The 21,771-nt window shown below is 42.4% G+C and overlaps 1 protein-coding gene across 7 annotated transcripts in view; it reads left to right on the forward strand.

Annotated features, from left to right (window-relative positions):
- Window positions 1-21,771, forward strand: part of LOC121593484 (protein GDAP2 homolog) — a 39,521-nt gene that overhangs the window by 11,144 nt on the left and 6,606 nt on the right. For 2 of the 7 annotated variants that reach the window (XM_041915835.1, XM_041915837.1), the window contains exons 2-10: window positions 7,664-7,742; window positions 8,091-8,338; window positions 9,404-9,546; window positions 9,688-9,820; window positions 9,941-10,050; window positions 10,116-10,355; window positions 12,616-12,740; window positions 13,800-13,897; window positions 16,489-16,512. In XM_041915835.1, coding sequence (XP_041771769.1) covers window positions 7,668-7,742; window positions 8,091-8,338; window positions 9,404-9,546; window positions 9,688-9,820; window positions 9,941-10,050; window positions 10,116-10,355; window positions 12,616-12,740; window positions 13,800-13,897; window positions 16,489-16,512 — 1,196 coding nt within the window. In that variant the 5' untranslated portion in view covers window positions 7,664-7,667. Of the gene's footprint in view, window positions 1-1,281; window positions 1,467-4,125; window positions 4,629-7,663; window positions 7,743-8,090; window positions 8,339-9,403; window positions 9,547-9,687; window positions 9,821-9,940; window positions 10,051-10,115; window positions 10,356-12,200; window positions 12,550-12,615; window positions 12,741-13,799; window positions 13,898-16,488; window positions 16,513-21,771 lie in introns of those variants that run through there. The other 5 variants (XM_041915834.1, XM_041915838.1, XM_041915836.1 and 2 more) reach the window with 5 other exon arrangements.

Genomic DNA, 21,771 nt, shown 5'->3' on the forward strand with positions numbered 1-21,771 from the left:
TACATCCAGCTTAACCACTCACATTCTTAGCTCCTTAGCCATTAACATATAACGACTGCAATTATTGTTGCCAGATTGAAATTCTTCCCATTATTTTGTCGTGCGGAACAAATAACAAAACAAAAACGTACGAATTTTTAACTTCCACCGCATGTACAACAAAGAATTTCTTTCTTCTTTCGCAGTAGCGTGCCTGGCATCATCAAAGACATGCAAGAAATAGTTCAAATCCTAAATGGACCTTGCTGTCAGGTTACCGTACACAGTGCTTTCCTTTATTCAAATTTACACGCAATAACGCACTTTAATGTGGCTTGGCGGGTAATTATGAGTTTGTGACCAGTTTCTCAACGTGTTGGAAATGAACGGCAGTACTTGCGGTGTTTCGCCGATCGGAAGCAATATTCAGAACGGTTTTGCATTGAAGCTTAGACTCCCCGATTAGGCGCTGGCTTGTAGTAGATGAGTATGCAAGAAAAAATAGATTTTGCACCACATTTGCTAGCAGCTGCCGATTGGCTAGTGGTGGGTCCACCCATTTCACTCTCAAGGTGGTCCAGCCAGCCCCACGGTAATGAAGAATTTTAATATTGTTATTATCGACCAAACGCTAGTTTTTGTCCGTACCGTATAACCCGCCGAGGTCAAGAAGGTTACCGCCTATCTGTAGGGCTAAATGTGGGTCCAGGTGCTACAGAAGCTACCACGACTAACAAGTTTAAGAAAACACTATTGCTAAGTTTGCTATAAATTCGGCGAAGAAGATTTAGTGACCAGCCTGATATGCTTTGGTGGTACGTGGTTTGCTATTGTAAGCTACCAGCACAGCGACAGCTTGATCGATTTTTGAGCCAACTCTGCATGGCACCGAGTTGGATGACCGAGAATAGAAATCTTGTTTTGGTAGTCGTGAGCTTTTAAATTTGTTCTTAGAAAGTTAATCTGCTGATACTGTTAATGTAAACATAAAAATCATCACACATTGGCTTAAAATAAATATTCTTTGATTTTCCTATTGAAAAATTATGTTCTTTTTTAAAAATGATATCGTTGTCACAAGTTCATGTTAGTTACAAACTAGACACTTGTGTCATTTCATAATTGAAAGCGAATAAAACATATTACTTTTCACGTACTATCAAATATTTAAAAAAAAACCCCTTCCAACGATAGATCCATTTCCGAACTTCCTCGGGCTATCTGCTCTTATCAATCGGTCAAACAGAATTAAGGTGATTCGCAATCAGTTCTGCTCGCTAATTAACTGATCTTTAATTTTAGCAACGGAGTTCGATACAGCTGTTAAAACGCCTCGTGGCACTGTTTGATAGCTAAATACCCCCGTCGCTGGGAACGAACGTGCGTGTTCGTTTCAGGTCCGCCAGAGAGAGCGCCTAGAGCATGAGACTGAAGTATCACGTACCTGCTGGTCAGCGCAATATGGTCCACCGTGACGTTGGATATCAGTGAGTAGCATCTCGTAGGCCGTAGCATCCCATGTTGCTCTCACCCTACCCCGCCAAGCCGGTGGGCATTTCATCTTCACCCTTCAACTTGGACGGCTTATAATGGCACGAGCTAATTTTAATGGCTTAGGCACCCGACCCCACCAACCATACCACCCCCGTACACACCACACCCCAAACACGCAATCTCACGCAATCGGTCACTTATTTCATCTAAATCGAACCATCGCAATAGCTTGGAGATGGGTCGCGTCCATATGCTTTACACAGGTGTGTTGTCGGTTCTAGCTAGCTTAGCCGTGCGATGATGCTTTATTTTCACAACCGTACAACATGTGTCATTTTAGGAGCAGTTACAGCGTATAGTGATTTAGTGAAACTTGGATGAGAGAGAAACATTTAAGAGAGTATACTGGATGTGATAGTTTATGTACAAGATCGCAAACATTGAAGTTACACTAGTCGGTATATATTTACATAAGTGATAAAAGTAGTCGGGTTTTCATCACTACCTATAAAGCACATATAAACTACCAAAGAAGCTATTTTATCGAAATAGTATTTTAACTATTGTAAGATTAAACTTGTACTTTTATATCTGTCCATGAGTTGATTTTTTCACAATTGTAAATTCACTTATAAGTTAAAGATAACGTCAAAATGTCCCTAAATTTAACGTCAAAAGACAATTCTGTGTATCACATTCACGCATCGTTCTCGCTTATCCAGGTTTAACTGTACTTATAAACATTACCTATCCCAAAAGCGTAATAATTGTCCTGTAAATACACCTGCAAAGCATTTAATGCACGAGCGATATGCGAATGGAGCTAGTACATTTTGATACTTTTTGAAACTGTGTTGAAGTTCTTTTATATTATGAGCCTAGGACAATCTGATGTTAAGTCTGTCAAGGAACAGTTTAAAATAATAATTAAAAATGCAAAGTAGTATGCTAAATGTGTAATGGAACATTAAACATGCGTTTGATGGTTATCCTGTAACTAATATCAACAAAGACCATAAGCAAGAACGGTGGAAACGATGTATTTAAGAAAGGCTTCAATTTTCTATCTTTTGTGTATATATTAAAGAAAAACAATATGCTTCGATTATATTGCTCCACATTGTTGAAGAATAGTGTAGTCTTCAATTTCGCTTTATATAGTAAATTGTAAAGTTGTGAAAAATTCTAAACGTGTACAAAAAACTGCAAGCTACTTCCTGAAACTAAAAATCCGAATGGTTAATTTGACCGGTATTTTCTTGGGCAAGATCAGTGCGTCGAGCCGCATGTGTTAGGGCGTTGTTTTCGTTATCATTTTACACTGTCCACGCGGCCCCATTACAACTGACGAGAAACATAGATACAGCAAGAGAGAAAGAGAGCGAATGAGCGTGCAAGGTAAAATGGGAGAAAACGCACAAAGAAAAACAGCCCGCAAAGCGACTCTCCCAATCTATCGAGGACGGTTCGTTCATAGTGTGCGGTATAAAATGTGCCGTGGGTATAGCGACAACGTTTGAGCGTGTGGTGGGTTCAAAGCTCGCGTACGTTTTAGATGCGTAGTTGTGTCGCCACATACCGCTTCACTGTTACACGGTGGCAAGGGGTGTCCAACTCGTGCAAAAGGATGGAAAATGGAATATATATATTTTAAACTCTTATGTATGCATCACATTGCCTCTGAATATTAAAATTTGCTGAAAATGTGTAAGAATTCTACTCTCAAATGTGTAAGTTTGTCGGAGTGATTCTACATTCTAAGACAAATTTAGAAATAATATAAAGAAATGATTGTAAATTCGTTAATAATGAATTTTGTCAGTAACAAAATAAATGGATGATTTTCTAGATTGTGAATCGGCTTTACAAAACCTATATTACAATAAATCCTAAGTTATTCTACAAAAATAGGCTTTTGTACATACATTGTATGTCAATAATATGTGGACACTTGAAATTCGAATCGGCCTGCTTCTCTTAAACATGTTTTCCCCTACTTTTCTCTATGTTTGCAAAGAAAGATGACTGCATGTTTGCAAAGGAAGATAAAAATTTCAAAAATCACTTGAGTGATTGGATGAAAAATCAAAAATATTCATTTTTTAAAACGATCGTTTAATTTTGGACCCAATGTTTTCGTTTAGTTAATGATAACAATATTAGAAGAACCCCATTTGAAGTATGTTTTAGGCATACCCAATGAAGTTAATATTATTATTTAGTTGTTTAATTTTATTGGAATAAACCTACTTGGCGAATAATAGTTAGTTCGTTATAAAAATGCTAGCCATGCCGTGTAGTTCCCATGAATCTGTCCAATTGTGATAATTTATCATGCTCTACGATAACTAGATACATGTAACAATGTAAGCAATGACATTACGCTTCTGAGGGGGATTATAAAATGGCAATTACAAAAAGCCACCAAGAGTACGAAATAAAGTTTTTAACATATTCTCATTGCGACTTATATTAACATGCGACGCTACGTTCCAGTTAGATGTGTTCCAATTATAAACATAAAAAGCCCCCCTGTAACGTGCACTCGTTTGACAAGCCTGTCGCTGGACGGCCAGAAGTCACGGTTCGCGATCACATTCGTTGTGTATGGATGTATGTAGTGTGGTGGCACACTTTGACAACCGGTCGTAACGCCAGCTAATCAACAAACGCTCAATGCTGGTGGTAGTTGTGATAGGACCAGCAAACCGATGACAACGACTTGGTATGCCGCGACCTGCACGCCGTACTGGGCCGTTTTCTTTTCGCCAGTTTTCTTGCAACCTACCTGCCGCGCGGTTCGCGTAACGGGTTACCGACCACATCTCTCTCGCTCTGTGGGGTGTGTTGCTTATTATTGCTAACAGCTGTGCGTGTCGCTATTTCGCGACTGTGATATGATCGATTGTTTCGATCGGTGCAAAGGATAAACGCGTGTGCTAAAAACTGGTGTGCTGTAGAAGCCCTCGAATTGTGGAAGGCGTGACACAAGGGCAGTGACGTAGTGCTGTGTTTAATATTGTTCCCCGAGCAAGGGGAATCAATTAATGCGTTATCGGCAGTGAGACAAACATACCTGGCAGATGATAGCGGTTCCCTTTGCTGCTGTGTAACACCAGCCCCGCCGGATTTCAACCCCTGGCGTTATTAGCACGGTACGGATGCTTGCAAAATATGTGTGGGATCAATGTGTAGTTTTCAGCCGACATAATGGATGAGATTTAGCTCTATACACCATTACCGCAGCAGTTCGATCGCAAAAACGCGCAACCCGCGCACAATGACGAACGATGACGATGACGGCGATGTGCGGGATTAGTCATCCAGTTGTGTGTGTTTGTGTGTGTGGGTTGGTAGTTGTTTGCAGTTGGTTTGCTGCTGGTTCTTACCCACAGGTAGAGTGTAGGCAGGTGAGGGACCCGAGTGGTACACTTTTGCGTCGCTGTACGGTGGTGTGCTGTGTGCAGACGGCTTAACGACAGTCGACGCATGCTTTGTTCTGTTCGCCCATCGCATTCGCGTTCGCGGTGTGATCGAAACATGCGCTCTCCAGGCCGCGCTACGCACACTACCGCATATCGGCATGAGCCACTCTCCGATGCACAAATGGATGAGTTGCTGCGACTCACAATCGCGCGAACCAACCGAAAACCGTCATGTAATCTGTGATGCATGATGGCGGTCGGATGTCGCGCCCCGTGCGAGTTCGATCAAACAAATTGATATGACGTGTACGGATGTGGGGGTGGTGGTAGAGGTGTACAAATATAAACCGAGCACACAATTTCTAAGGTACACACCGACGGATCGGGGTGCATCGGGTTTCGTTCGCGCCTGCTGCTAATGCAAAAGGGATGGAAAATTACCATCGAAATGCTGCTGCTACGCTAGAGAAGAGGTTGTGATTGTCGTACCGGGGATGGTATATTTGTTTGCTGGTTGATTAGATTCGGCCTGATACACTGATGCGCTAAATGAGCGTGGGTGGAGCATTGAGCTGGCTTTAACTTTAAACCTTCAATCGCCGTGAAAGGCTCAGTTTACTGGACTCTTTAGCGTGTGCATTGAATGCATTACAAGAGTTGAAACAACGCTCAAAACACAATCTCTGATTTTTTCAGTGCAATTGAACGGCATTGAGCGCAGATCCAAAATCGCATGAACATGTTTAAAAAAAACAGAATAATAATTTCAGCCACGGGTGGCATATCATTGGTGTATATAATATGCTAATAGGTGAATAAAATCAAAACTGTTCTGCTTCGTTTCATACCCAACACAGCGTAGCGCTGTCGTTGAGACAGGTAACACAGATATCTACCGCAAACCTGTTTACCTTTGGTCACGTCCAAATGGTACCAAGCAGGTAGGACTATTGCAAAGAATTCCTACGTCACCAAATGCGCATCGAAACTTCATGCTAGCAAGAACACGTAGTTCTTTTAATTGATTTAAAAATATCTTCAACTTGTACTGTGCACATTTTTTTAATTGTGACTGTAATATGGAGTAAAATTATTGGTACAAAAATAATTAGTTATCAATATCGTAATAGTGTTAAACATATAGTAAATTCCGTCAATTAAACATAAACAAATAAAAACGTTAAACGCATCTCACATTTGAAAATTTGCAATGAAAACAGTGGTCAAGGATAACTGTACCAACATATCAGTGATCCAGCTTTTGTAGAGAACCAGTAACATATAGCCAAGCTCATAAGTGGTTTTTATACAAGCCTTGACCGACTAAGGTTGTTTTTCCTAGTAGAAAAAAAAACAAATCCTTTGAATTAAAATTATTGTGAATCGTGACTGTATTCAGACACAATTCTTCCAACTCTAATACATTAGGATAGTACTCAGCAAAATTCTTCAAACGGAGTTAATTAGGAACAATTTGGTCTCCAATTGTAATAAACCAACCCACCGTGGTTTACTTTCGTTCCTGACTGTATATTCGCAAATTAGCGGTTCGTGATGCGGCGGTCGACACATCGGAAGACGATTTGCGTCATCGGAACTCCTCCTAATGACGACCGCAGCATCGCGTATCACCATTTAGAAGTGGAATACACACCGACACACGTCTGTACCGAACGGTACTCCCGTACCTCTTAGATTTGATGGTTATTTACAAAAGTATAGCAAGCACAAAATCAAAAAGAGCCATCTTTCATCTTTGAAATTCATGCATAACCGAACCGGGTCAAACCGCATACCCAGCCCTAAGTGGTTTGAGAGAATAGTTGATGGAACAGAGGGGAAGGGATTGGCGGAAGAGATGGAAGGGGTAGAGTGAGGGAAGTGGGTGTTGGGAGATAGTTACCTTATTCTAAAGACCTTTCCATTTCGTTTTCGATCGACTTACCTGCGAAAGATGACGATATGATGAGATGGTGATGGTGATGTTATTTAACAGTCAGGCTCTGTATTAGTTTGTTGGCAGCTTGCACGGTGCTAAAGAGATTTCTCGGGTTCTTCAGATATCCCCGCACCAAAAACCACCACTGCACAATGGCTTCTACGGCACATGGGACGCGCTACAACCGCAAGCACACGAAAGCATTTGTAATATATGTTCGATCAATATTTAATAACACAACTCTGTCCCACATCCGTCGGCGGCGACGGCTCATCGGAAGGCAACAAAGATGCTTTCCTTTACTTGGGGCCTGTTGTGCAAAAAAAAAAAAAAAAACTAATTCCCAGACAAGATTCCAGCCACTAACGTAGCTTTATGACGGCTTTAGGGCACAGTGTAGTGTCGATGTTTTGTTTTGAAATCATATACTATTGTACTTCTTACTATTGAACAGCTTTTGCCGTAATGCTCCAACGTACTTTGAGCAGGCATGTAACGAACACGTGCAATTAGATGGCAAATTGGCGGCACCACACCACCCACATAAATATCGATCACCTTCTTTAGCATCACATCTCGTCACAGTAGATTACAAACATTACCACAGCAACAAAACCACAATTAAACCCAGTTCGCTACATTATTTCTGTGTCTTTGTGTGTCGTTTTCTCTTTGCTCTTCATCTGCGATACATTTCCATTCTCAACCCTTTGACCGCCGCGCCTCATCGCGTCACCATCGCGCGTTACACACCCCCTCCACCATCACTCATTTCGTGCGGGCCGATACAAATTGACGACCCCGTGGTGGGACGTCCCCGCCGCAGAGCGATGAGACTAGTGCCCAACATCTACAATGAAAGCATTGAAACACCACTAGGAGGAATCGCGAAACATCTAACGCAAGTAATTATTATACGATTACATCTACAACAAAAACAAAACAACACAAAGTACATGTTTCAGTTCACTTGCATTCACTACTCTTTCGTTGCATGGTGTATGAGAGGGAGGAGAGCGAGAATGAAAGAAAGAAGTGGGTGACGGGAAAGAAAGTACAAAGTTGAACTCTACGTCCTTACATTAGGTCCACGTGACCTGATATGGGACGTCGCACTGGTGGTGCTTAACCGGCAGAGACAACGCGTAGAACGTTTCAAGGGCTTCCTAATAATGCTTACCCTATTTTCCCCCGCCATTCTTTACTTTTTTTTGTATTTCCATATACTCCTTCCAACTGGAATGCTTCCGTAGCCGCAAGAATCGCGAGGACTGCCGAACCATTCAACTCGCCAGCAGCAGCAGCAACAGCAGCAGCAGCAGCACTTTGTCAATCTAGGCAGTCTGAAGCGTTGGGGCGAACAGTCAGAAGACGATCGCGGCCAGCCCCGTCCGCGTCCGACCGATTATAGCCAATTTGCTCCAAACGTTGAAGCCGGCCCAAAGCACCCAGTTACTCCGTTTCCGTGCGATGCCCAGATCAACAATCGTTTCGTAATTTGGTGAGTTGTCTTGCTAAACCTGGTTGTGAGTCGAATGTTACTTGGAAGGGGGAGAAGACGGCACGGTGAGAGGGTTATCGGTGGGTGCATTTTCTAGTGCAACTTGTATGCACTACAGCGAACTGTCGTGGTCAACCCCGTTGTCTTCATCATCTTCTACCGTGTCTATGTGATTGCATGGTTGTTACCGTTCTCCATGTACATGCAGGGTTTTTCAGGAATTATAACAGCTCTGAGACACTTTATTGGTGCTTTCTTTATGAAATGTGCTTAATGTAAAGAGGAATCCAATAGGAATTTCCAAAGAGGGTGCCATAGAGTCCAATTTCCATCATATGAAGTTCACTTCCCATAGGAAAGGAGCAAGAAAGTGTCCCAAAACTATGAGAACCCCTGGAAAACCGTGTACATCGTTTCCGATTTTTTCGATGCTACACAAGGTCTCTCCAAAACAATCCAAGCCTGAAGTATCCTGTCCTATCCTTGAAATAAAAATAACCTTCATTAAGATTAGAATAAAAGCATGCACACCTAACATGCTACCCTGGGCACCTAAACAAAAGACAGCGAGAGAGACGGTTTAGTGGCTTGTTATTCATTTTTTCCGCTCATCCCATTTCCGGTTTGGTGGAAATGGAACAGGCCGCATATTCAAACAGAAGATTGGCAGGTATTGATTTTTCCCACTTTTGCTGCTGCTACTACGCCGTCTGTGAGTGGAGCGGGAGCCGGTAGTGTGTGGGTCCCGGGTGCGGGTTAGGCAGGATACGGACGCGTTAAGGCCATTGAGTGCTCGTAAGCTTTTGATGAGCTACGTACACCGCCTCGCGTAACATTTTCCATTTGGTACCACTGTGCTTACCATGCCCGCACCCCAAAGCGCTTCGTGCGTACTAGTGCAAGAGCAACAGGAGTTACTCAAGCAGTATTTGGGCAAATCAAGCAGTATTTAGGAATTATTGTTGTTTTATTTTTGTTTCTTCGTAAACTACAGTAGAGCTCGTAAAGCATGTAAGCATTATTGTAGTGCTTTGTGATTCATTTATATCTTTAAACTATTTTCAGGGAGGGAGACATCTCGCAGCTCAAAGTCGATGCCATCACCAACAGCACCGACGAAACGTTGACCGAAAAGAATCGTGTGTCGAAGAAAATCTTTGGCCGTGCCGGTGCAGCACTAACCTCCGCGATCGTTCACGACGTGAGAAGTAAGTATGGCTTCAACGGGTATCGTATTTCGGCAGGGCTTTATCGAAAGTGTATACACTTGTTAATAACTTCCGCGTTGGGGGCTAACATTTCCTTATTTATCTACTTTTTTTCCTTGCTTTCCAACCTCACTTACCCAGGATGTAAGACTGGCGAAGTTCGTGTTACACCAGGATTCTTCTTACCGTCAAAGTACATTATTCACACCGTCGGTCCCATCTACAGCGAGAAGTACAGGACTGCTTCGGAAGCAACGCTGCACGCTTGTTATCGGTAAGAAAACGCCGCAATGAAAGCGAGATCAAACACTAAACCTAAAACCGACGCCCTTTCGGATGACTTGAATTTCCAATCTGAGCGTGTATTTTTGTTGTTTCATTTCTCTCCCTCCAGCAACGTGTTGTACAAAGCAAGGGAACTAGGATTAAGAACCGTAGCCCTATGTGATATTAGCTCGGTGCAGCGCAACTTCCCACCAGATACTGCTGCACACATAGCATTGAGTGAGTATAAAAGGCCGGCGAATGGTTGGTGCACCAAGTTATTCTAAATTCAAACCTTCCTTCAGGGACTGTACGTCGTTTTCTGGAGCAATACCGTGCCGAGATTGTGATAGTTTGCCTTGAATCTAATGCGCGCAGTATCTACGAGGTACTAGCACCGTTGTACTTTCCGCGCGACGCGCTCGAAGAACGAAGTGCTTTGTGGCAGCTCCCGAAGGACATCGGAGGACTGTATGGTGAACCGCAGCTAGCTGATCGTCAGATTCGCATCATTCATAACCCACAGCATTCCGTCATGATAGAAGGTACGTACGTACAGACAGTGTGGGAATTTTGTGTAGTTGCTGGTAATTCCTTAATCGAATCGTTTGTTCAGCACACGGCGAAAGTGCATTTCCCCCTGGTAGAAGCGCTGCATGAAGCTTGAGGGACATTCAGTAATGGTTAATGTAGCCATCGTCGTACATGACCGTTTTTCTAAAGGGAGTTTTATTCTTTCGCTGTTTTGTGAAGAATCCATTCTTTCATTGGTTCAAGTGTGTAAAAAGAAACTACGTGGCTATGGTCTGAAGGACTTCAAATATTGCATTAACGAAAAGGTAAACAGTGAAGATGATTAGCTTGAGTATTGCGCCACTGATGGCCAGATGGCGAATATTGCCAATGGTGCTTGGTGTTTTGTTGACTATTGTGAGCGGATGTTCAATGAAACAGACCCGTTATATATGTGCTATGATTTGATTTCCATTTGAAACAGAAAGAACATACATAAACTGCTCCGTTATTACCATCATTAGCTAGAAGTCTTTCTTATCAGTTTTCGGTCATCAACTGTGTATCGGTGAAAAAAAAGACAACCTCATGTGGCACAATACTCCATAGATATCGGAGCGAAGCCTGAGAGCGTTGGGGTTGACGCATGATGGTTTAATTCACGTTGCGATCGATGCAGTACATTGTAGTGTTGCTCGTGGTAAGGGTTAACCATTAGTGTACTGTAACATGGTACATGTAGCTCTGTTAAAGAAATGTCGCGTAAATTATATGTTGGTTGTGTTTTCACTTTTAAAAGATGTTTTTGTCTCATTGAAAAAATATAATTAATATTTCTAAGAGTTCCGTTTGGCACGATTGAAATAGCATTTTAAATATTTAAAATAGAATGTAACGTTTAGTATAATTTGTTTAACATTGTGCATCATAGCTGTTAGTGTACAATGCATCAACATTTCGTCTATAAAATCACTATACAAAATCATGCAGCGAATTGTTTGTTGAAAACACTCAAACAAACGTGAGCGTCTGCTTGTGACACTAACAGCCGGGTTATATGAGTATTCCTCCCATCTGCCACAGACAGGTTTATAAGCCACAATTCTGAAAGTGTACCTTTACATATTTGACTATATAACAAGAATTGACGATAGCAATTTTTTAAGATAAAGCCCGTTGACAACATTGCAGCGTATCAACGTAATGTACCTGACAAGAAATAGACCAAGTAAAGAATAGCGTTAATGTTGCAGTACTTTCTACTTATTACTTTTAAACGAATGGATTATCATATGCAGAGGTTTTTTCGATTTTTTTACAAAATTAACTTAAGATACTCCAGTATGGAGCGTGTGTGTATAATTATGTTAATTTTTACTGACAATCTGGTCTGATTGGCTTCGTTTGGTTGTCTGGACACTGTTGTTACGATGAACGATACGCATTCGAAAAAGTGTATAACAGTTATACGCGCCTGTGTTTAGGCATTTTGCATTACACGTTAAACTCCCTCGCTGTGAGTTACCTTCAGCCTGTAATTCATTAAAGCCACTGAAATTGAATTTCTGAATGGTAGATATGAAATTCGCTTAGTGAACATTATACATTGTGTATAATGAATTTTTATTTTGTATTTAAGTGCTTGCTTACTGTAAGCAATTTCTGTCCCGCTTGTCTCAGGTGCACACTGACTACTCACTGGATTTACTCACTTGATCTCACTGATCGTTGCCAAGAGCACGAGAAAGAGAACCGAAAAAGGGATGCTGAGCGATCTTTGCTCTCTGCGTAGTTGCGATCGGGCGTCTTCTGCCGTCTGATATCAATTCGTTGGTGAGATGCACGAATATTGCTCGGCTCATTCTCCCTCGATCTGGTGCGAATATCAGTCATTTGTGGCTAACTGCCAAGCAGGTGGTACGTGCAAGGAAGCTTTTCCTGTGTTGTTTTCAGCGCTGTTGGTAGCATCGAGGCCGTGCGTAGTTGTTGTTGATGTTGTTATCGTATCTCCCAGTGCTGCTTAGTCCGTTTACAAAGTGTTCGGTTTAGAGCCGTTCTCCGATGGTGGAGGGCAATCGTGGTGGTGCTCTCTTATCAAGTTACAACTGTTATTGTTCATAATAAATACCCTAACACTGCCATTGCACCGAAACTGGGGAAAATACAAAGCAAATTAAAACCACATTTCAAGCGGCAAAATGATAAACGATTCGTTTGAATTTTCCTGTAATGTTTCCACTGTTGAAATGTTTATTTCTTGAACCAATTCTAATGCTCTTTGTTAAATTACAGCTGATGACGATTCCGACACCAGCCCACATGATCTGGAAATGGGATCTGACGTCGAGTATAGCAATATTAACCTAAGCCTGGCAGCTCAACTGTCCGGAGCAGCTCATTCCTTCACCCAGATGCAGGTAAGATATGAAACGGAAGATGTTAGGAATGTAGCCCATCTTTGATGTAAAAATAGTGGAACACAATTTGTTATAGCATTTGTAGCTACGGTTAAACCTTCTAGTTATGCATGTAATGATGGTGCACAGGATTTACGGATGAAAAATGTCCTATCTTTTGCAACATATGGCACGATATTTGTGTACGCTTAACCGATAAGAATTTGATTTACCTTTCACATTGCAATATTTACCTTGTGAATCCTTTCATGAGTGTTATCGTTTGCATTTCATTCTCAAACAAGTGACGTACAATGTGTAGTGTGCTACTTGCAAGGGTCGCGATTCAATCCGCGCTGTAGTTATTCACAAATATGCAGGTGCATGAACGCTAAGCACTTCCACATAATATTTGCTGTCTTTATGATAATTATTATGCAGTTTAGAGGTCACGTTATTCTCTATAAGTTTTCTACAGTGAAATATTCATGTTTAATGTTGTCCACTGGAATTTGGCATGTATTTGAGGTATATGAATGATGCCTACGATCAAATAGATTCAAATTAAAAACATGAATGATGCCCATTGAAGCAAAATAATTGCACTTTATCTAAGAGTAGTAGCTACATTATTTTTTTGGTACAACAACCGTTGACGGCTAAGGCCTCCCTGTACTACAATGGGATTGGCTTTCAGTGGCTTATTTATTACCATAGCAGGATAGTCAATTGTACGCGTAAGGGGCACGGTCCATTCGGGGCTTGAACCCATGGCGGGCATGTTGACGAGTTTACGACTGCCATCAGACCGGCTTGTATATACGCTTGTTTGATCAGAGTAATTACATTAGACGTATTTAAATTAGCTTTTTGTGGAAACTACCTTTCAAATATACAGAGGATGCTGCTTAAAAGGTAAAAATCATGATTGACAAACAGTGGATAACAGAATTGAGAGGGTTGGAAATCATGGAAATCAAATGAACGACTGTTTATGATATTAAGCTATGATGATATAAAAAAATTGTAATCTGTTCACATTACCACCCACTACTAATATTCTATCTTTTCCGTCAACAGGGTGATTTAGATCGACAACGTCTTCTGGGCGATCGGCCACGCATGGTTTACGAGAGTGTGCTTGACGATGGCTTGGAAGGAATCGAACACCAGGAAAGGTACGTGAGCTTCTTCTGTAGCATTGATTCGTTGCTTCCATCGTTCGATGATTTGCCATATTCAGCAGTTTTCTATTGCTTAGTAGAATTAATCGTTTGCCGCCACATTCGTTTACTATATACTCTTCTACTGCGAAGTATATACTAGCTTTCCTGACATAGATTCAGTATGGTTGAAACAAGTAAATATACAAAAACAAAGAGTTTAGAGCCTGCTTGCTGATACCGTAGTTATCAGCCGCTTAGCACTCACCGCAATTTGAAATGAACTGATAAGTATAATTGCCCAAAGCTTACCTGATAAGCGAAAGCTTTCATCGTGAATCTAGCATATCTCTATTAAGCTTCTATCCGCCGTTGAAGCTCTAATGCGCGTAAGCTTTCAAATGAGGTGTACCGCCGACTGTCTATCACCCGTTGCTCAAAGCTTTCATTTACGTGCTTTTCTCAGTATCCTTCGATGAGCTTTCAGGATATCATTTTAATGAGCTCGCGTGTTTTGCGATTGCATAACTTGCTTGTAAGTTAAACGACATTTAAAAGGGAGGGATATTCGATCGGCAAGGTCATCTTCCGCTACCGCGATGCGCTTCACTGATTGCCTTATAGCCCAGCGTACGCGGGAGTGTTAGGAACAGACAGGAGAGGTGCGTGTTTGTCCCATAGAATCGAATAGGAATGCCTCGCTGTTAGTGCTTTTCATTATTGAAAAATCTCCTCGCACACACTTACATACCCGCACATTCTTGCCAACACAATACTGTCCGAAGCGTGCCCTCTGGTAGTGTTTTGATTTGTGGCCCGAAGAGACGTTGGGTAGACGACGACCCGGTTTCATGACCAACAAAGAAATGGTTCAATCGATTTTCATTGATCGCGCTGGCGTCTTCCCGCGATGTGCCCTATCGTGTATGGATGTAAGTGCATGGGAGGTTCGGTAATTGAATTTCATTGTCTCTGTAGCAGAGCATAGCAAAGATGCACATGTCATTGGACGTGAAAGTTCGCTTACCGACACCACATGTTTAGTATGCTTTGTTATTATTTTTGTTTAGTTGCTTTATATCGTGAACAAAGCTGAGTTCTTATTCGATTGCGTGCTGACCCTTTGACGCTAGTCCCTCGTGTGGCAAGTAACTATAGCTTACTTTCTGACGTGTGAATAAGTTTTCATCAAGCCAAATGGCGTCAGTCATTTTAACCGAACTACAATAACACACGAATCTACGAATCATGCTTCCGCCGTACATCACAATGCTACGTTTGATATAGCAATGTTCCCAGACGATGGGTGGTGTGTCTATTTTTGGAAGAGTCCTTTTTGAAGGCTAGCGGATAGAATAATGTTTCGATATTTTTAGGCTACACATCCATAGCTTCAATTGTACCATCCTGGCGCGAACATCATTACGTGTTAGTTTTTGTTGTTGTTGTGTTACGTTCAAATAAACAATACCCTCGCGTAAGAAATGGACCCATGATGTGCTGTGAAATCGATGAATCCGCTTCCTTTACGTCACCATTCGACAACATTCGCTTGTTGCCGTTAATTATTGTTACTCACGTCAGTGGTTTGTTACTTCAAGGATATGTTTGGTTGCTAGTAACGATTACTATTTATGGCATTGAGGGCCCATCTTCAACAGGCTCTTCATGGGGATCTTCAGGTGCTATTCCACACAATAGCACTCCCTGTTGCACTGCATAGAAAGGTTTAGTCCATTTGTCACGACGTAATGTCCAAACTTTTTTTTCTCAATAGCATATCAAGTTTTGATGGTTGGAAGAGAGCACCATGCGACTTATTTCTAAATACTTCATGTATTTATCTCAAGAGAGATAGAGATTTGAGAGATAAGAAAGTAACACAACAACCAGTCACTCATTGCATTCATTAAAAAAATAAAACAAGATAAAAAGATAAATTGTAATAAAGGAACTAAGCTAAGATGTCAAAAGTAGAGATACGCGGCATCTCGTGGCTGTTGGCGACATCGCATATATTTAATCGCGATATCATCTCGCGTATCCATCTGCAATATGACAGTTATCATATTCTGCAGCAGTATTCCGATTATACCTCATAACCATAAAGCCTGCGTCATTCGGCAACACAACAGTAGACTTATTTAGGTTTCGTGTGTTTTTGCTGCTGCTGTTGTGATTTTTTAAGTTGTAAATTTGAAGCAGCTCTTGTTTGCAAAAGATTTGGTTGATGAAAACACTGATAACACCCGTGTCGCGTTGAATGGTGGTAATGCGGTAGAGAATGATAGTCACCCAATCCACTCGGTATGTTAAATGAGAGGTGTGCCTCCCCCTAAATTCGACGTAGATTGCTAGTTATGTATCGATCGTATAATTAGATGAAAAATACTTCTTTTCCTGATTTGTTTAGTCATAGAATCCGTTTATGTATGTTTCGGTTTCTGAAAAGTATTTAGAGATTTTCAAATTCATTAATCATTTTATGTTGTCAATCGTTCGACAACACGCAGGCGGATGCATAATTTCGGCCACACTAATTCTCTCAATCTATTTTCATTTCTTTTCCCAAACTTTCTTCATCCTCAAAAATCTGCAATGTTTAGTTCACCTTTGTTGGTGGATTGCGAGTGAGTATTTGCAAAAAAACAAAACAAAACAAAACAAACAATTAAACATTTCCTCCACCACCACCCCCCCCCTCCCCCCACTCAGTTCCCACATTAACGTGCAGTACTTCTTCTTGTTCTTCTTCTTTCACTTACTTAGAGCAGAATAGTTAGTTATATTCTTGTGCCGCTGTTACATGCTCCTGTTATGAGTGCGTCAGTTAGCTTTATATTTGGCCACCAGTAGTAGCGCTAGTCGTATGGAGTTGTTATTTTCTTTTTCTTGAGTAAAAAGTCTAGTGTAAGAAATTCAAAGGCACCCCTACAGAAAAAAATCTTCTACATGAATGCAGCTAAACATTTTCATTCATTTTTCCCGTTCGTTTTGTTTCATATACCTTTCAATACTCGTTTCTACATCAAGCGAAAGAGAGGGACATCTCTGATGGAAGAAACCGTGCTTACTGCCAGTATCAGATTAAAGCAATCTCACTGCTTGGACAGTTCTTCTTTTCTTTGCATATTGCGTCGCTAAATATTTTCTTCTGCTAATGTCATGTTTTCATCTTTTTTATATCTTTCGCTTTACACATTTATGCTTTTCTCTTTCTGTATTTTAATCTATTTGATTGTTTTCATGTCTGCGTTACTGTGCGATCTGTTTGAGCCTGAACTTTAATTCCGCTCTGTACGATTGTTTACAACCAATTCTAACGAAATATTTGTCATAAATATGCATACGAGCTTTACCAATTGGCTTCACAGTTTTGCACATACTTTGCGATCGCTTCCACATTTTATTTGTTAATGCTATGCAAACAAAGCATCGTTAATTTTGTTTTATTTATCTTTCCCTACCATATACTAAATCTTAAGTGATAAGTATACCAAACAAAACGATATCCTACTGCAAAAAGATCTTGGTGGTGTCGTGGTTTCGAAGGTATCCATGCAACTTTGGAGTAGTGAAAAGCCCGCCTAATGGCACCATCTTGGTGGTGAGCAGGGAGGTGGTACGATGAGAAACAATAGTACACACTTTATCGCTCACGGATGAGTGCGTTCCGATGAGAAGTGAGCAATAGTGTGAGCTGTACTTGGCAATGCAGTCTCTCACATCCAAGACGCATCCACTACTACTTGCTACTCTCGACGATGCTCACATCTTGTGACGCTTTACATGTGTTTCCGCTCTGTTGCCCGCTCTGTTCTTCCTTCCGCAACGGTTGCTCCTCCGGCTCGAAAAGAGCAAGAGAGTGAGAGTGAACGCACACAACCACAATAAAACACGAAATCATCTGTTTGGTTTGACCGTGCTTGGTGCGACGCAATGGAGTGGGGAGGGAAGGTTACATCGGAGAAGGACGATGTCGGTGATGTTTTTCTCCCTCTAGAGGTAGCGAGAGAGAGAGAGAGAGAGAGGGAGAGAGCGAAAGAGCGAGCGCCCTCAACATTGGCCGTGCGGTGTAACAACCGATCACTACGCGGGCCCCACACTCTGGCCATGGGGTGAACGGTGGCGCCGTCAGTTAACGAACGGCACTCGACTTTTCAACAGTCGAAGAAGTTGTTTTCCCCGGGTTTGCGCACACGAGCAGTGGCGGTGGCCTTTAGTTGCGTTTGAAGTCATTTGGCGTTTGTTCGTTCGTTCGTGGTTTCTCGGTTTCTTCTTATTCTTCTTCTGGCCGGTTGCATTTTCGGTTGCATCGCACGCGCGCGCTACACATCATTGTGCAATTGCTGCTGTATCGTGTGATTTGTGTGCTTTTTCACGGATCAAATTCGTTTTGGCAAACCAACTGTTGGTGGTGGGTCTCTTGGTTACATTGTTCGGTGCCTTGTTTTATGATAGCAATTGAAAACAGCGTACACTTTTAGGAAAGATACTCAAGAGAGACAGTGAACCTGCAAAGTGTTGTTGCGTGTGTGTAAAATTTCATCGATTTTCACCAATCCTTATCGTCGTCCTTGTGCGCTACCAGTCCTTGCCTACGCTTTCGTTGGTGGTGGTCGTCGTCGTCCTTTTCCCCTTTCCCCCTACCTTCCCATACCGCACCGGGAACGTGCCCAAGTTTTCCCGCTGATCGGGAGGAAAATTCTATTTTTAAACGGTGATATTTTTCCGTTTCGCTACGAGACGCGAGCGAAAACACCAGTGAGCGCGCGCTGTTCCACTAAAACACCTTTCCTTGCTCATTTCGCTCCCAGTTGCTCTGCATGTTGGCGTGAGCAGCAACTGCTACCAAGCAGAGAGAGAGAGAGAGAGAGAGAGAGAGAGAGAGAGAGAGAGAGAGAGAGAGAGAGAGAGAGAGAGAGAGAGAGAGAGTACAGCACGGAACTCTCATTTTCCCTATCGTCCATGATTCATCCCTCCTTCCCCCCGTTTCCCCATCAAATCGGAACGCTTTTCCGGCATTTGAACGACCCGATTCGGAGCACGAACCGCCACCAGAGCCAGCGGCAGACAGGGCAGACAGTGCCAACAAACTCTGTGCTCACATTCGCTGTTTTTCCACACGCCAAGCGGCAACGACGGTGTGATCTGTCTAGCGGTGTTTCGTTTCGCTGAGTGTGTGTATTGGAAAATCGAAAGTGAAACAATTCCCCAGCACCACCAACACGCGGTGGGCGCATCCATTGCAAACCAATCTATCTTACGCCCGCGGTGTATGGTGTGATACCCAAGTGTATATATCGTAAATCCTTGCTGGCCAAAAAGGCAGCAGTAGCTCCATTTTGCTGCTCCATCATTTATTGATCAGTGTACGACCGGCCGGAACCTTGAGAAACATCCTTTTTCCGGTGTTGCCGGTCGAAATAAACCCTATTATTCCGAGCAAAGTGGTTCTCGGCATTGCTATATAAGCCAGAGTGTAACGATAAACAAGTGTGTTGTCTATTTTTTATACCCTCCGCCAGAGCTCTCCTATCGTTGAGGCATCAGCAGCAAATTGGGGAAAAAGCAGTTCGTAAAAAGTGTTTTGTGCGAGTGCCATAATAAGAAAAAAACCACCCATCATATTTACCCTTCTCATCATCATCGTCGCACGACAAGCCTTCACCTCCCGCCGTCTTGTAAAACATGACTCAAATGGTGACAATGGAATCGATCGATCTGAGCGATGCGACCATCAGCATACCGCCCGAAATCCAGGTGGACCAGATACACATCGAAACGCCAGAGGAAAGGTGAGAATCGTAACACCGCACCGTAGAAGGTACGCCCGTGTCTTTTCGCGTGGCCTGGCGCGCGGGGACGGCGTGGCCAGGAGCGAGCCAACCCGGCCGTAAGTGAAACGGCGAACAGACGCAATTTTCTGGCGTCCAAAAATAGCCCATGCATCAGAAGTGCCACTCCAGCTCTCTCTCTCTGGAGGATTGGAAATGAATCGACGGCCTCGCCTCTGATCCTCCGGCTTCGTGGTGGTTGTGGTGCAGCGGCCTGGCTGCTAGCCAAGTTAGGTTGGGGGAAGGGATGGTGTTGTTGTGGACCAAATAGCAAGATTCACAGTCCGCGCGAAGGCGATCGATCGATCCCCGGGAAGCGTCGTTTTCGAACACTTTCAGACGTTCCGATGTTAATACGACGAATGACACAGCTTAATGCAATTGTGTGTGATATGAGAATTGGAGCACAAGAAACTAATTCACGAAGCGAACGAAGCGGCGAGCATCGGGGCATCGATCGATACCACCGTGACTAAGTGTTTGCTCAAAAACCTTACAGATTGTGGGTTTAAATTTTATCTGAACCGCCGACTTAACGCCACTGCTACGTGGTAAGATGAATCTGTATACGTCTTACATCAAACAGCACCATCAATAGAAAAAAGAAGAAGAAGAAGAAACAATTTTAGTAAAAAGAATGATCGAAAGGAAGAAGTATACGAAGTATACCTCACTTTTATGGCACGCGGTCCTAGCCAGTGAGTCTGGCTTTGGTTCGTCATCATGCAGCAAATACCCAATATTTGTCGTCCTCATCCTACCCACCAAACCCGGGCGGAAGTGTGCACGTATCATTATTTACCGATATATGCATGAATTATGTTTGGCATTTTATGAAAGGACGAATCCCGCGCCCGACCGGGTCGTGCAGTGGTGGTGTACGATGCGGTGTGCCGTCTGTGCGAGCAACATGAACACAAACATCCATTACGATATTAAATATCATCTGCAAAGGGTTGTGTCACCACCACGGGAGGAGCTCATATTAATAATACATTGCGTTTTGCACATACCAACGGCCGCCTTTTTCGATCTACTGTGGGAACTGCCCGTTCGTTCCGTAGAGATTGCACACACATTTGGAAAACGAATATGTCGAACAAATAAAACAAAATCAAAAAAGAATGCGTTTATGTTCCCTTCCTTTAAAAAAGGTTGAAGCTCTATAGAGCGTTGTCAGTATCGTGTGTAGACATCAATATCAAACCTTATGTGGTATACGCTGGCGTGAAAAGGACACAAAAATGGGCAAATGGATAAATTTTACATTATTTGATATCCATCCCAGATAATCGGCGCCACGTTGATACGAAGAGTTTAAGAATTGGAACACACGGGTTTAGAGGCAGCGGGGGAGCGGGCAATATGGTCAATTTAACACGACCCACGATGAACTTCTTGCCAGGTGTGTGTGTGTGCATTGCAGGAAAGAATGAAGATTAAAAACATTTATCGATCGATTTAATTTATCGAACGAACGGACAACATTGTATGGAAGTTTTGTTTAGAAAATGTGTTTTTATATAATTCATTTGTATAGTTCAATGTTTTTCAAACAGCAAAAACTTTCCGATTTTTGTTTTGTTTTGCACAACGGTGTTGTTCATAGCTGTGAGGCGGAGACCAGTATTATGGCTCTCCACCAAAGCAACTAAGTTAGCTTCAAATGTAAACAGATACAACGCACAAACTCGAAACGCAGCCGTTAGAGTAATGCTGTTGTGGTATATCATAGCCCCTCCACTTTCCTAATTAGGCAGCTGATGCTAAATACCTTGATGGTAACACAGCGAATCGCGCTGGCAAAAAGTGCCCCAGCAACGACTAGCTCGCGCTGTTTTGCCACGAGTCGCGAAAGTGTGACCAAATGTAACGTTTTTAGTCTAAACATGGTAATGATCGGATGGAAATTATTACCGGATACCACCCCACCCGACTTGGGCTGCACAGACCTTCAAGACCATCTGCTAACCTGTTGGAAACATCAACCCATCGTGTATGGTGAGCACGGGCAATTCCACATCGCTAACGACCCTTTTAAAGTAATAAAGT

Source organism: Anopheles merus, chromosome 2L (assembly GCF_017562075.2).
Source record: "Anopheles merus strain MAF chromosome 2L, AmerM5.1, whole genome shotgun sequence".
Classification (NCBI taxonomy): Eukaryota; Metazoa; Arthropoda; class Insecta; order Diptera; family Culicidae; genus Anopheles; species Anopheles merus.